Source organism: Macaca fascicularis, chromosome 17 (genome assembly GCF_037993035.2).
Source record: "Macaca fascicularis isolate 582-1 chromosome 17, T2T-MFA8v1.1".
Classification (NCBI taxonomy): domain Eukaryota; kingdom Metazoa; phylum Chordata; class Mammalia; order Primates; family Cercopithecidae; genus Macaca; species Macaca fascicularis.
In genome coordinates, this window is record NC_088391.1 from 10052516 (window position 1) to 10066999 (window position 14484).

Genomic DNA, 14484 nt, shown 5'->3' on the forward strand with positions numbered 1-14484 from the left:
CCAGGTTCAAGTGATTCTCGTATCTCAGCCTCCCAAGTAGCTGGGATTACAGGTATGCACCACCACGCCCAGCTAATTTTTGTGTTTTTAGTAGAGACAGGGTTACACTATGTTGCCCAGGCTGGTCTTGAACTCCTGGGCTCAAGTGATTCACCTGCCTCAGCCTCCCAAAGTGCTGGGATTACAGGCGTGAGCCACTGCCACTGGCCCCAACACTCATTTTCAAATCAGCTTTTAGCAGAAGTAGATAGCTATTAGTTTCACCTAAGCTGCCTCAAATCCTATCGCAGGCTTCAGTGAGTTTTAGGAACTTCAGTATCCTAATGAATATTTTCGTGGTTACGAAAATTGTAACTGCATCAAATGTAACTTTCAAAGGCTAATGAAGTTTGCATGAGTTTGTTTTGAAAAATTATAGTCCCCTCTGTTTCCACAGTGACTCAGAAAATATCTTTTATCTCCAAACAACTGCAGAGTTCTTTTCTTTTCTTACATAAAAGGGTTACTTTCCAGTGACATTCTGAGTACTTACATGTCAATGAAAGAATAAGATTTAGAAAATCATTTGATAACATTATAAACGAAAGACAATTTATAATTTCCAGAAAAAAAAAATGTATTTGACATTCAAAAAATGCTGCTTATTTTGTTCTTTGCTTTAAAGTCACATTTAAAAACCAACATTTAATTGTTCTGGATCTCTTTTGTTAAATCCAATCCAACTTTTCATCTAGCTCGGTAAGTGGGGATACTACATAACATGAAAAATCTTAAGGTTAAACAGGAAAAAGAAGCGTGACTTCACAAATTCCATTCTTCTAGTCTTCATCTCTTACTGTGAGATCTTAGCAAGTTTTAGCCCTCTGTACCACAGCTTCTTCATCAGTAAAGTGGGGATAGTAAGACACCTACTTCACAGGATTGTTTCATAAATTACTTTTTAATCACTCTGAACAGTGCCTAGCAAAGCAGCATCCAGTAAACCATGACCATGGTTCCTCTCTTCTGTAAATTCAAAACTGGAAGTTCCTTATCCTGTTCTAAAGGTTTATCTAAAAGCTGCTGGCAAACGGGGTTGGATTTCAGCCCCTACTGTATTCTCCATAATGCAAACCAATGCATTTTTATGCAATGCATAAAAATGAAGAAAAGAAACAAAAACAACATTTAAGATACAGCGTTTCAAGTACGCATTTATATGGCTTTTGATAATGGGGAGAACAAATTCAAAGTTAATGTATTTATTACTACCCTTTGCTAATCCCAAAAAGGATCTGAAATAGAATCACTTGCTGTTTTCATGGCATAAAAGCTCCCACAAATTACAAACATTTAAAAAATCTAATTCCATTTTCAGTGTCCTATTGAGGCAGGGAGGTAGAATATGTCTTTGAATTATCTCAGAAATACTCAGAAAACACCAATTTTATTCTATCATGGTCTATGTATTACGGATATAAGACCTAGGAAGTTGGTCTAGAGTCCTTATCTACAGATCAAAATTACATGTAATAAAAATATTCAAATACAGTTTTGATGGATAACCACTTTTTATTAGATATGTCTTTATTATACATATCATGGTCTGAATGTGATGACAGATCCTGAATCTCTAGTAAAAAAACTTCTTTGTGGCAATTCAATTACATTATCATTCATTTATGACATCACAGTAGAAATGGGAAATACTATCACTTAAAATTTTTTTCTCTTTTTACTGAAATTAAGGCCTAAGAGACACATCAGATCATCCTGGCTATCTCCTTCCTCTGTAAGATCATCTTCAACCCACTGTCCTAAGTCCTCTGTAAGATTATCTTCAACCCACTGTCCTAAGTCCATTTTAAGAGAAGTACACAATTTCCACCCAGTACTATGTTTATTCACCAATCAATTTCCTAAATAACTAAATGTGCACAATGAACCCTAAGCAAGGGGAATTTTCTCAAGGCAAAAAAAAAAAAAAAAAAATCTTGTTCTACAATAATCTACAGATAAATCAAAGATACTTATTTTTGGCAGTAGTAAATCATATCCCTCATCTTATTCTGTGAACATATATATCTACTTTCTTGTCTTTCCCCATAACTGTTTTCACTTATTGCTCATTTCTATTCAGAATACTTATTAAAATATTTTTCAAAAAAGTTTTAAAGCCGTAGTTTTTCTTACAAGGGATCCATTGCACTAAATATTTTTATACATGTATGTGTATATATATATTTACTATGCCTCTGAGGTCATTTGCATTGCAGCATGGCCTTCAAAATACAAAGACTACTTAGGCTTTGAATGAGACTTGTTTCTAACTTTTCCCCGTCAAAACCAGAGGATCCTGAAAAGCCAACACAAATCGTAACATCCACCAAAAGTCCTGGGCTTCAAGCGAGTGAATTACAGAAAGACAGCGTCTTGCCTTGTCATCTCTCCCTCTTGCTCTACAGTCCTTGTCCCTACTTGTAGAAGGCTTTTCACTCTTTGATATAGGATGTGCTCGGCCTACGGGTCCCCGGGCTCCTACTCCTGCCATTTCTTTCCTCAGAGGTCTTACTTCTCGATTAGGACGCCTGATCTGAGGTGGAGCTCTGACAAAAAAAAAAAAAAAAAAAAAATTAAAATTAAAATTAATCAAAGGCAAAAGTATCTCAATACTACCTTAGTCAATAAAATTGTTAAATCAAAAAGTCCGAAATCTAATTTTTTCACCTTTGGCCAATTCACAGCCACAACTATAGGCTGGTTTTCCCAAATTCTTTTTTCTAAAATATACTGGCTGATACAATTATTAAATACACAAATGACACACAGCAGCAATTATTCTGTCAAAAGTTAACTATTAATCACCAATAGAGGGCAACACAGACTATCCCCATCTAACAATCTTAACAACGTAATGGAAAGGCAGTAATTTTATTCATTACTGTCCTAAACCAAGAATAAGTAACTTTTTTTAGAAAAAAGCATTAAAAGCTGTTAGGATAGGAATTCTAAATAAGTCTATTTGTACATTTTACTAATTTCTGTTTGACGACCAAGATGATTTTCTCTGCTACTATAATGGAAAATGAAACATTTCACTCATCAAATTACAAATGGCAGAGCTAACAATGAAATCTTTAAGTAATTTATGTTTAAAAATATTCATGTTTTGAGAATGTCTAAAAATTACAGAATCATTCAAATTATACAGTCCTCCAACTGTGATTAAAAATTTTAATACGTATATGCATTCAAAATAGCATATTTTGTTTCATCTACCATGGAACTTGTCTCCTGCAAACGGTGAAGTTTTGAGGCTTCTCAGCACAGTTTTTGTCTCTTTTTGGTTCTTGGGAAAGGGACTCTATCACTTCGTGTCTAATCTTAGTTCTCTCTTGAAATGTCTCTACCTCTGTTTTCCTACCTTTTCTCTCTATATAGCTATGTATGTATCTGTAGCCCTCCAGATCCCATATGTGTATTCCATTTTTAACCACATGCCATATCTATTATTATCCCCTTTCCAACCTCACACTTACAATTCACCTAACTCATCATGGAGTTCCGTTCCTCCTATCAGAAAAGGTGACACATATGCATAATTCAAAGATAGGAAAATGGATAAAAAGCCATGACAGTTGCAAACGAAAGGCCAAAACGGTAAGAAAAAGAAAAAAAAGAAAAAAAAATGTGTTAACATGTTGCAAATCTGACATAGCATATTTAGATGCTGGAATTAGAGTACACCATGAAGTTGCTATGAGGCTGGTGAAAACCGTGTCTATGAGGTTACCATACACTGACATCTTAATCCTTAGGGTTCAGTCCAGTTAAACAAGTATTTACCAAGGCACCCATTAGGAGGTATATGGCCTCTACCACTCTGACCCTAGGAGGAGACAAAGACAAGGAACCTTGTGAAAGAAATCCACAGGAAAGGAACTACAGAATAGTGCATGGTAACGGCTATGAGGCATTTTGAAATTTAAAGTATTATTACATTATTGTCTTTAGGACATTAGCAGTCTTTTAAGCATTCTGCCTATAAAATAAAAATGTGGTGAGTCTGGTAAATAAAAAATTGTAATTGTTAAATTGCTCTATTTCTAGTATTTCGATGTGACCACTGTGTTTTTGTTTTTGTTTGTTTTTGATGAAGGGGTAGAAAGTACTAGAGTACAACTTTACTTTTATTTGTATATACTTGTGTACACATAAATGTCTTTCCTGAATCAGATTTATGGGTATGGCCAAAGACAGTAAAATGAGACCAACAATCTTTTCCACACAGGATTTGCATCAAGTCTGCTCTTCTGTGAGCGGCTTCACCTGCTGTTTAAACAGTCTGTTTTCTTTGTGGTCCTGCTTTTCAGACTCAACAGCTAGCCAGAGCCTCCGCTCACCAACAGCAAGCCCGTCCCTCCCAGCTGGATGGCAGCTGCTGGGGCGGCTGCGCCCGCTCTGCAGGACCTCATTGCTCAGGGTGCACCGCAGCAGGTCTCAGACAACACTCCTTCTGCCTCCTCAGCGTGTGCTTTCCCCACCTCAGCTTGCAATTCAACGACCGCCTAGGAGTCCTGCTGTAGTCCATTCTCCACACACATCCTGCTCAGTAAAGCTGTACTGTGGAAGAATTGGTTCAAAACTCTTACACCGGCTGCATTCTGGGTGTTTGCCATTACTGACCTTGTCCTGCCACTCAATATTCTGATGGGCTCCTAAATGGTCTGAGTGAAACTGCTCAAGAAGCCAGATGTGTTGTCTGTGGCAGGGCCCCTGTCCACAGGAAGTGTGCCTCTGCTTTGTAAGTCTTCAGTTCCATCTCATGCAACGGGATATTACATTTGTAACAGACTCTGTGGACTTCCCAAAGGACATCCTTGATTCTGTTCTGTACTTCTTTGTCCACTAGCGCATCACTGCACAATGTCATGCTTCAATTTAAGGACTCAGTGACAGCTTCCAGGCTGTGTAAACAATAAAGGTCTCAAGGCTTCTTTTACTAGTCTCTCTTTAAAAAGAGACTTTGGTAGGATTACATAGTGTCCTTGACCGCTGCACTAATGGTCAAACAGACTGACACTGTACTAGCTTATAGCACTTCATATTTACAGAATAACAGGTGAAAGACAAAAGTATCTATACTGGGCTCAATTCTCCTATTTGAGATTTCCCTATAGGAATAAGAAAGATGCCTTATTCTATCACATGCAAATAAGCCTCATCTCCTTTGAAATCCAGTACTTCCTCCTTCTAAGCTATATTAAGTATCAATATTATATGTACATGTTCTTATTGGTACTGCTTTATATAGTCCAGATACAAGTCCTCTGTCACATACATGCTTTGCAAATATCTTCTCCCAGTGTATGATTTGCTTTTTTCTTTATTTTTGTATTTTATTTTCAACTTTTATTTTAGATTCAGGGACACATGTACAGGTGCAAGTCTGTTACAAAGGTATTTTACTTCTCTTAATGGTATCTTTCTTGATAAAGAGAAGGTCATAATTCTAGGAGTCCAATTTATCAATATTTTATATTTAATGTTTTAGTGGCCAGTTTAATAAATCTTTGCCTACCCCGAGATCATGATGATATCCCTCCCATGTTTCCTTCTAGAAGTTTTACTTTATTACTTTTAATATTTTAGGTATTGATTATTTTATATTAATTTTTCTATGATGTGAGGTGGGGAAGGAAAGTATCTTGATTTTTTTTCACCCAAATGGATAATCAATTACTCCAGAAGCATTTACTGATGCGACCCACCTTTTTCTACTAAATTTCAGTGGTGTCTTCACAAACCAAGTGACTTTTCAGAATTTAATCATTAAGGATAGCTTCTGGTTCTAAAAAGGACTTTAGAAGTTTTAAATTATTTGCTATCAGATTATAAACAAATATTGTAAGCAGGAACCTTTAAAATATTATTAATTCTTTCAACAAATAGCTAAATCTTACTGAATGTAAGGCACTATGCTATACAATGTAAAAGGCTGTATTAAGGGTTGGACGCAGTGGCTCACACTTGTAATCCCAGCACTCTGGGAGGCCGAGACAGGCAGATCACTTCAACTTCAACTCAGGAGTTCCAGACCAGTCAGGCCAACATGGCGAAACCCTTTCTCTACTAAAAATACAAAAATCAGTTGTACATGGTGGTGGGCAACTGTAATCCCAGCTACTCGGGAGGCTAAAGTAGGAGGATCACTTGAACCTGAGAGGCGAAGGTTGCAGTGAGTTGAGATCGTGCCACTGCATTCCAGCCTGGACCACAAAGCAAGGCTCCATCTCAAAGGAAAAAAAAAGTATGCCCTCAAAGGAAAAAAAAAGTATGCCCTCATTATCTAAGCAAATCAATTACATTCAGAAATATATGGAGCACCACAGACAATGGTATGATACAAGTTGTTATGAGTTGTTTTTTTTATCAAGGGTGCTTTTTGTGCAGAGAATACTCTTCAGAGGCTTACTTCGATTTTTAAAATATTCAATTAAATTTAAAAATGCAAAAAGTCAGTTTTTCCTTAAAGCTTTCAGATTCAGCTACAATTTTTTTCTATGTATGAGTCTAGCAGATTTTAGAAGTCACTTTTAAGAGATTTTTTTTTTTTTTTCCTAAATCAGTCTCTCGGCCAGGAGTGGTGGCTCACACCTGTAATCTCAGCACTTTGGGAGGCTGAGGCAGGCGGATCACCTGAGGTCAAGAGTTCGAGACCAGCCTGCCCAACATGGTGAAACCCTGTCTCTGCTAAAAATACAAAAAATTAGCCAGGCATGGTGGTAAGCGCCTGTAATCCCAGCTACTTGGGAAGCTGGGGCAGGAAAATCACTTGAATCCAGGAGGTGGAGGTTACCGTGAGCTGAGATCATACCACTGCACTCCAGCCTGGGCAACATGAGCGAAACTCTATCTCAAAAAAAAAAAAGTCTCACTTACTCTGCTGCCCAGGCTGGAGTCCTGTGGTACAATCTCAGCTCACTGCAACCTCTGCCTCCCAGGTTCAAGTGATTCTCCTGCCTCAGCTGGGATTACAGGAATGTGCCACCATGCCCAGTTACTTTTTGTATTTTTGTGGAGACTGGGTTTCACCATGTGGGCCAGGTTGGTCTTGAACTCCTGTCCTCAAGTGATCTGCCCACCTCGGCCTCCCAAAGTGCTGGGATCACAGGGGTGAGCCACTGCACCTGGCCCACTTTTAAGAGAGTTTAAAATAATGCTTGGTCCCATTTACAAACCTCGCTAATAAAATGCCACCAGAATTTTGTAACCAATATTTATAAATTTAATATATTTTCTTCTTAGTTCTTGTCTTAGTAAAGCATAATTTACATATAATTACCTTTATAAACTTATAATAAATCAAGTTTACAAATAAAATATTAAATTTCTCCTAAGAGTTCCAATAAAGTATTTAACATACATTTTCATGTACGAAAAAAATCACGAGTCTAAATTATTCCATAATACATTTAAAGTGGAATTGCATACATGTCACCCTCATTAGCCTATTTTCTTAAATATTCCAAGTACATAAAAAATAAATATGCAAATATATACATATCCTTAAACAGAAAAACATTATTACCATAGTTTTCATCCTCTTAGACATATCTAGTCTTAATTTTAAATTTTCCTGGAGTTAAAAGCTCTGCTTAACTACTACAGAAAACACTTATCCAACTTAACCAAGGTAATAGTAAACCAGAAATTTCAGATGGTTTAAGATCTGGAGCTACAGACATACTTCTCACACCAAAAATTATACAATCCCATTTAATAGGCTGGGGGTTGGATTCCTAGCATTTTGATGTTACCCACAACAGTTATTCAAGCTGGGATACTGAGTGGATTCTTGTCAGTGTTTCTGATGAGCCATACTAAAATCTTATTTAAAGTTGCTAAGCCATTCATTCAATCATTTCAAGAGTGAGGCAAGGGGTGTGAAAACTACTAAACCTTTCACTAATGATGGAATTCCATCACTCCCAGGCAAGTTAATCACTGCTTGTATTTTGGTTTTCTTTGGCTCTACAGATAGGTCATTGCCTTTACCATTAAATTCTAAAAATCTTTGAACTTGAAAAACCTAAGATATTTAATTTATTTTTTGCCTAACTCTAAAGACTTTAAAACTTGACGAACAATGGTATTTTTTCATATTATCAGGACTATACAACTTCTACTCTACAGATAATAAAATAGTATCAGGTGAAGTTTAGAAAAATTCTCACAGGTCTTTGTCCAGTTTATTGTCAACTTCTGAGATTATTCTACTGATTTATAAAACCAAGTGGATATTAAAAGCATGTGACATACTACCACATTCACTAAGCCTATAATTTAGCTGAATGTACATACATATTTTACAATTATACTAGACATCACTTTCTGTTCACATAAACCCTATAACTAAAACCTTGCTGAAGAAGACTTCTCAACTCAAATATAAACAAGTCACAAAAAAAACCCAACAAGCTGTAAGATAAGCCCCTCGAGAACTGATAATAGAACTACAAAAATAATATGTAGTGACGACAAAAATAAATAAGCTGAAAACCTTCCCACAATAAAACATGTAGGAATTCGACAGAGCGAGACTCCGTCTCAAAAAAAAAAAAAAAAAAAAAAAAAAAAATGTAGGAATTCTAGGTAAAATATAACCAATATCCTTTTATATACATAGCTGACCTTACCATAAGGTAAGTGAAATACCTAATAGCCAAGAAAGAGAGAGAGAAACAGAAGCACATGAGCTGAAGACATGGCAGTCTGTCAGTGTTTTGGGCCTCAGATATCTGAGGGCTTGAGATTTATTGACCACAAGTGAGATCTGAGACAGGGTCATAGCCCCACACTAGTCAAAGTTGAACTGAGACTACCACATAAAGCCAGGACCCTCAAAGGACAGCCACTTTGGTAAAAGGGTAGAATTTTAAAGACAGAAGAAATGAGTACATTTTTCTACTTGGGTCTATGTTCTACATTTGTGAAGTGAAGCAAAAGTACCCCCTAGATATAGCAGCAAAGGGCCCATCCTCATGTGATTTGTGACTCAATTTTACACTACCTTAAGCAGAGAAAGTGGGCCTAAAGGTGGGCCTAGGCAGGTAACATCCCTAAGGCACCAGGCTGAAGCAGACCCAGACGTCTCAGGAGTGACACCTTCTTCCAAACAAGCCACATATTGAAATGACTTGTTAAACCCTTGCTGAAGAAAAGTTCTCAACTTTACCGCACACGAGGCTCACCAGAAGTAACATAAAGCAAGATGACTCTCAATAACTTTGATAAGAGAACTGCCAGCTATAGGCTACAAAATAAGTATGTTTAATATGATTAGAAGCATTTAAAAATTTGAGCAAAAGATGCACAAATCTTAAGTATAAATAAAAATAAATCTACACTTAATTCACAGTGACACTGTTTAATACAAAGACAAAAAAAAAAAACCTTAAAACCAACGAGAAAAAAAGTTACCTATAAACAAACAACAAACAGACTGGTAATACACACCAGGAGACAAAAAACTATTACTAATGTCACCTTCAAAGCACAGAGACTAACTACCAAACTAGTATTTTATATTAAAACATCATGAAAGAGTGATAGGAAAATACAGATATTTTGAGAAAAGAACTATTAGTTTACCACTAATAGAGACCCTGGCTGTAAAAACTACTAAATATTCTTCAGCAAAGATGAAACTGAATCTAGAAATAGTGAAATGCAAGAAATGGTAAACAAAACCATTGGCAAACGCATGAATAAACCTAAATAAGTATTTTATTTACTCATTCTTTCAACAAATATTTATGGAATACTTACACTGTGGCAGGCAATATTCTTGGTGCGGAGGGTAAAGCAGCAAACCAATAAAAGGCCCTGACCTTACAAAGCTTACAATCTAGCAGGGACGGTAACACACAAATATAATACAATATATGATATAATAATATCAGATGACAATGAGTACTATAAAGAAAAATAAAGCTGAGTAAGGGAACAAGAGTGGTGACAGTGAAGGGTAAATATTTAAAACAGGGTGGTCAGGGTAGGACTCTCTATGTGCCATTTGAACAAATGAGGTGAGGGCATTTGCCATGTGAACATCAAGTGGGCTGGAAGTAAGGGATAGGCAATGAAAATGGCAACCACATCTTGAGCTCTTCCTCTGTGTCCGGATGTTCTTCACACTTTACATGCGTTAAATCATTTAATTCTCGTAATAACCCTATGAAGTAATTTTCATGTTGATCCCCAACTTACAGAGGAGGAAAATGAGGGACAGGTTGAATGATTTGTCCTCGGAGAAGCCATGTGGTAGGGCTAGGAGAAGAACCTGCTCTTGCACTGCTATAAAGAAATACCTGAGACTGGGTAATTTACAAAGAAAAGAGGTGTAAACTGGTTCGCAGTTCAGCAGGCTGTACAGGAAGCTGGCATCTGCTCACCTTCTGGAGGGGCATCAGGAAACTTACCATCATGGCAGAAAGTGAAAGGGGAGCAGACACATCACATGGCCAGAGTGGGGGGTGGGGGGAGGTGGAAGGGGCAGTGCTACACACTTTTTAACAACCAGATCTCTTGAGAGCTCTATCATGAGAACAGCACCAAAGGGGCAAATCCGCCCCCATGATGTAACCACCTTCCACCAGACCCCTTCACCAACATTAGGGATTACAACTCAACATGAGATGTGGGCAGGGACATAGATCCAAACTGTATCTAGCCTGGTGAATGGTCAAGTTCTGTGCAAAGGAAACATGAGCTCCTGGAGGGTAAGGACCTTCTTTCTACTGCTCTTTGGCTCCATAGGGCTCACAAAGCTAAGGACTAGGGAGCAACAAGTGGAAGAGATAAGAGAAAGAGGCTGCAGTCAGAATAAAAGAGGAAAAAAACAGAATTGTGTAATGTCACAGAAGCCTTAGGAGGGAAAAGAGAGTTCCAAAGAAGATGGTCAACATGATATCAAGTATTATGAAAGTAAAACAATGTAAGTCCAGTGAACAGACACTTCCATTATTAAGTGAAGAAGTTATTTGGTATTTTCAAGAATTCAGTCCCAATACTGCAATGACTGAAGAGCAGCAGGATTTCTTATAATTAAGAAAAAAGGGGCTGGGCATGGTGGCTCAGGTCTTTAATCCCAGCACTTTGGGAGGCCGAGGCAGGCAGATCACGAGGTCAGGAGTTCGAGATCAGCCTGACCAACACAGTGAAACCCTGTCTCTACTAAAACTACAAAAATTAGCCAGGCGTGGTGGTTCACGTCTCTAATTCCAGCTACTCAGGAGGCTGAGGCAGGAGAATCGCTTGAACCCAGGAGGCGGAGGTTGCAATGAGCTGATATCTCGCCACTGCACTCCAGCCTGAGCGACAGAGCAAGACTTGGTCTCAAAAAAAAGAAAAAGAAAAAGAAAAAAGGGGCACTGAAGGGCAACAGATGTATACTACACATTAAACAGCAGTTTGCAAGGAGGAGGGGAAAATGACAGTCACTAACATGCAGCAAGGCAAAGATCTTTTCAACAAAAATGTAAAAGTAATTGTTATGGCTCCATTCTGACTTACCACTATCTTGCTCCCACTACTTAATCTTTAATGAATTATAATTTCTATCTTTCAGTTGCCTTTTCTGTAACATTAAAAAAAGATAGAAATGCCAAGTTTTTAAGCACTTATTGTATTACATACCTAGAACTGGAGAATGGAAATTTAAGAGTGACCACTGAGTCCTATAAAATAATACAAATGCTCCCTAGAGAAAACTTACATAAAAGGAACAAAAAAAATAAAATAACCAAATGGAATGTCCTCCCACCCTCGGAACACATTAGATCAGAATTTAGACCCTGAAAAACACACTCTGTTCTCAATCTCAGATAGTCTTGCTTGCATTTGTCTCCTTGCTGAAATGATTGCACAAGCGCTCACATCTCTATCTGCCCACCTCTCTACAACCACACCCTTACATGCCCCTGCCTCCCCGCTGTGACTCTGAGCCAGCTGCCCATGCACTCCCTGTACATGTGCATTAGATCTCATCTCCTCCTGTCACCTAACGGCACTGCTCCAGTAGTTGTCCATCTAGCCCACGCATCATCAACTTTCTACCGCAGCATTCCCGCCAGCATACAAACCTCCTGTTATTCCTTTCTCTCTAAAACAACAAACCTCAACGACTTGTCTTCCCCAACTGGCACTCACTTTCCTGGCTCCCTTTTTCAGCAAGACTCACTGAGGGAACTGTGCATACTTATCGTCTTCAGCTCCTCGCTCTGCATTCTTTGAACCCATTCCATCATTCTCTACCATTTCACCAAAACTGTGCATCAAGGCCACCAGTGATCTCCTGCTGCTACATCAATGCCAGTTCTCAATCCTTATCCTATCTGACCTACACGCATTTGATAACGTAACTTAGAATCTTTAAGCCTCAGTGTCTTCTTCTGAAAAACAGGGATGATAATAATAGTACCTATTTTAAGGATGGTTACGAAGATTTAAAAAGTAACCATGTAAAAGCACAATACCTGGTTCACAGTTAAGAACTCACTAAATGTCAGTTATTAGTGTGCTTAATCAGCCCTGCTACCCATGTTCCACTCAGTCTAAAAATAAGAGTCCATCCCATACCTCAGAAACAGAATTTTAGAAGATAATAAGACTCCAGAATTGTAAGAAAATGAGTATAATCTCAATCTGCCAATAGTATTAGGCAAATAACCTATTCCATCATACAAAGTATGACCTTAAAATTTCTTTGTCATTAGTTGCTGATGATTCTGAAATAACTACACGAATCCCAATCTCGCTCAAAGTCTGGTTCTCATTTCTAACTTCTATTCAACAGCTTGATGTAGATATTATCTGCTCCAATTTTTCTCTCATTCTCTGTATCTCATTAATCACCAAATCCAGTCCATTCTAACTCTGTAATGGCTTTCACACCCATCTACAAAATCATAAGCCTAAGAGAGCAGGGAACATGTCTGTTTCGGCATCCCACCATATGTGGGACAGCACCAGGCACAGTACTAGGCATACTAGAGGCCAGCATCCTACAAAGCAATCTCACTTCAATATACGTTTTACAGAAGGGAAAATGAGGTATAGAGAAAGGAACTTGCAGGATCACTCAATTAGTAGTGGAACTGATAGAAAAACTTGCTCCCCAACCTTCTAACCCCAAGAAAATAACTGAGCCAGAGCCTGGGTGAAATACCTGTATGCAGGAATGATAGTTTATTCTCTATCAGTACTTGACTTTGACCTTAACTGATCTTTTTCAATGCAAATTGGGATATAAAACACCGTCAGTTACTTAATCTCTCTGAGTACCCAAAGAAACATAAGACAACAACTTTAATACCAAGTCAATAAAAATTTCCTCTTTGCTGATTTTCTACTGAATAGCACTAATTTGATCCAAAAAAAAAAATCAATCTTCCTATCTATATGTTTACAGAAACACAGTATACCATTCCCCTTGGTTCTTGAGAAGGCCTATTAAAGTTTTAGTGCGTCTATATAGAAGAAATAAAATGATTAATTTCAGGCTTGTGTATCCTATTCTTACTGCTCTCTCTCCCAAAAGATGCAACTTTGAAAGACCTACCACTTGGAATAAATTGGTACTATATAGCTATTATAAAGAACAGTATGGAGAGTCTTCAAAAAATTAAGTAGAACTAACTTATGATCCAGCAATCCCACTTCTGAGCATACAGCCAAAGAAAATGAAATCAGTGTGTCAGATCTCTGCACTCTCATGTTCATTTCAGCATTACTGGTAATAGCTAAGATATGGAAACAAACTAAAAATACATTGACAGATGAATGAAGAAAATGTGTGCGTATATGTTGGGGGCAGGGTGTGTGTACACATACACACACATACACACACATACACACACACACACACACACACACACAAAGAAAGAGAAATATTATTCGACCTTAAGAGAGGGAAATCCTACCATTTCCTTGTGGCAGGTGAAATAGGCCAGATGCAGAAAGACAAATACGACATGATCTGACTGTGTTAGTCTGTTTGTTTTTGTTTTTGTTTTGCATTGTTTTAAAGAAATACTTGAGGATGGGTAATTTATAAATAGAGGTGTACTTGACTCATGGTTCTGCAGGCTGTACAAGCATGACACCAACATCTGCTTGGCTTATGGTGAGACCTCAGGAAGCTTACAATCATGGCAGAAGGCAAAGGGGGAAGCCAGCATATCACGAGGCGAAAGAGTGAGCAAGAAGGGTTGCAGGGGGCAGTGCTACACTCTTGTAAACAATCAGATCTCATGTGAACTGAGCAAGAACTCACTCATTACCAAGGAAATGGTACTAAGCCGTTCATGAGGAATCTGTCCCCATGATCCTGTACCTCCCACCAGACCCCATCTCCAACCATGGAGGTCACATTTCAACAAGGGATTTGAATGGGACAAGCATCCAAACCATGTTACTCACTTATATGTGGAATATAAAAAG

At 37.9% G+C, this 14484-nt stretch overlaps 1 protein-coding gene across 24 annotated transcripts in view; it reads right to left on the reverse strand.

The window, feature by feature from the left end:
• Nucleotides 1-14484, reverse strand: part of KATNAL1 (katanin catalytic subunit A1 like 1) — a 244990-nt gene that overhangs the window by 198835 nt on the left and 31671 nt on the right. For 20 of the 24 annotated variants that reach the window (XR_012426789.1, XR_010582530.1, XR_012426790.1 and 17 more), the window contains one exon: nucleotides 2417-2585. The exons of the other annotated variants lie outside the window; for them this stretch is intronic. Coding sequence is in view for 14 of the 20 variants with exons in the window: in XM_065533128.2 (XP_065389200.1) it covers nucleotides 2417-2585 (169 nt within the window). In the remaining 6 variants the exon portion in view is untranslated. The remainder of the gene's footprint in view (nucleotides 1-2416; nucleotides 2586-14484) is intronic. 24 annotated transcript variants of the gene reach the window in all.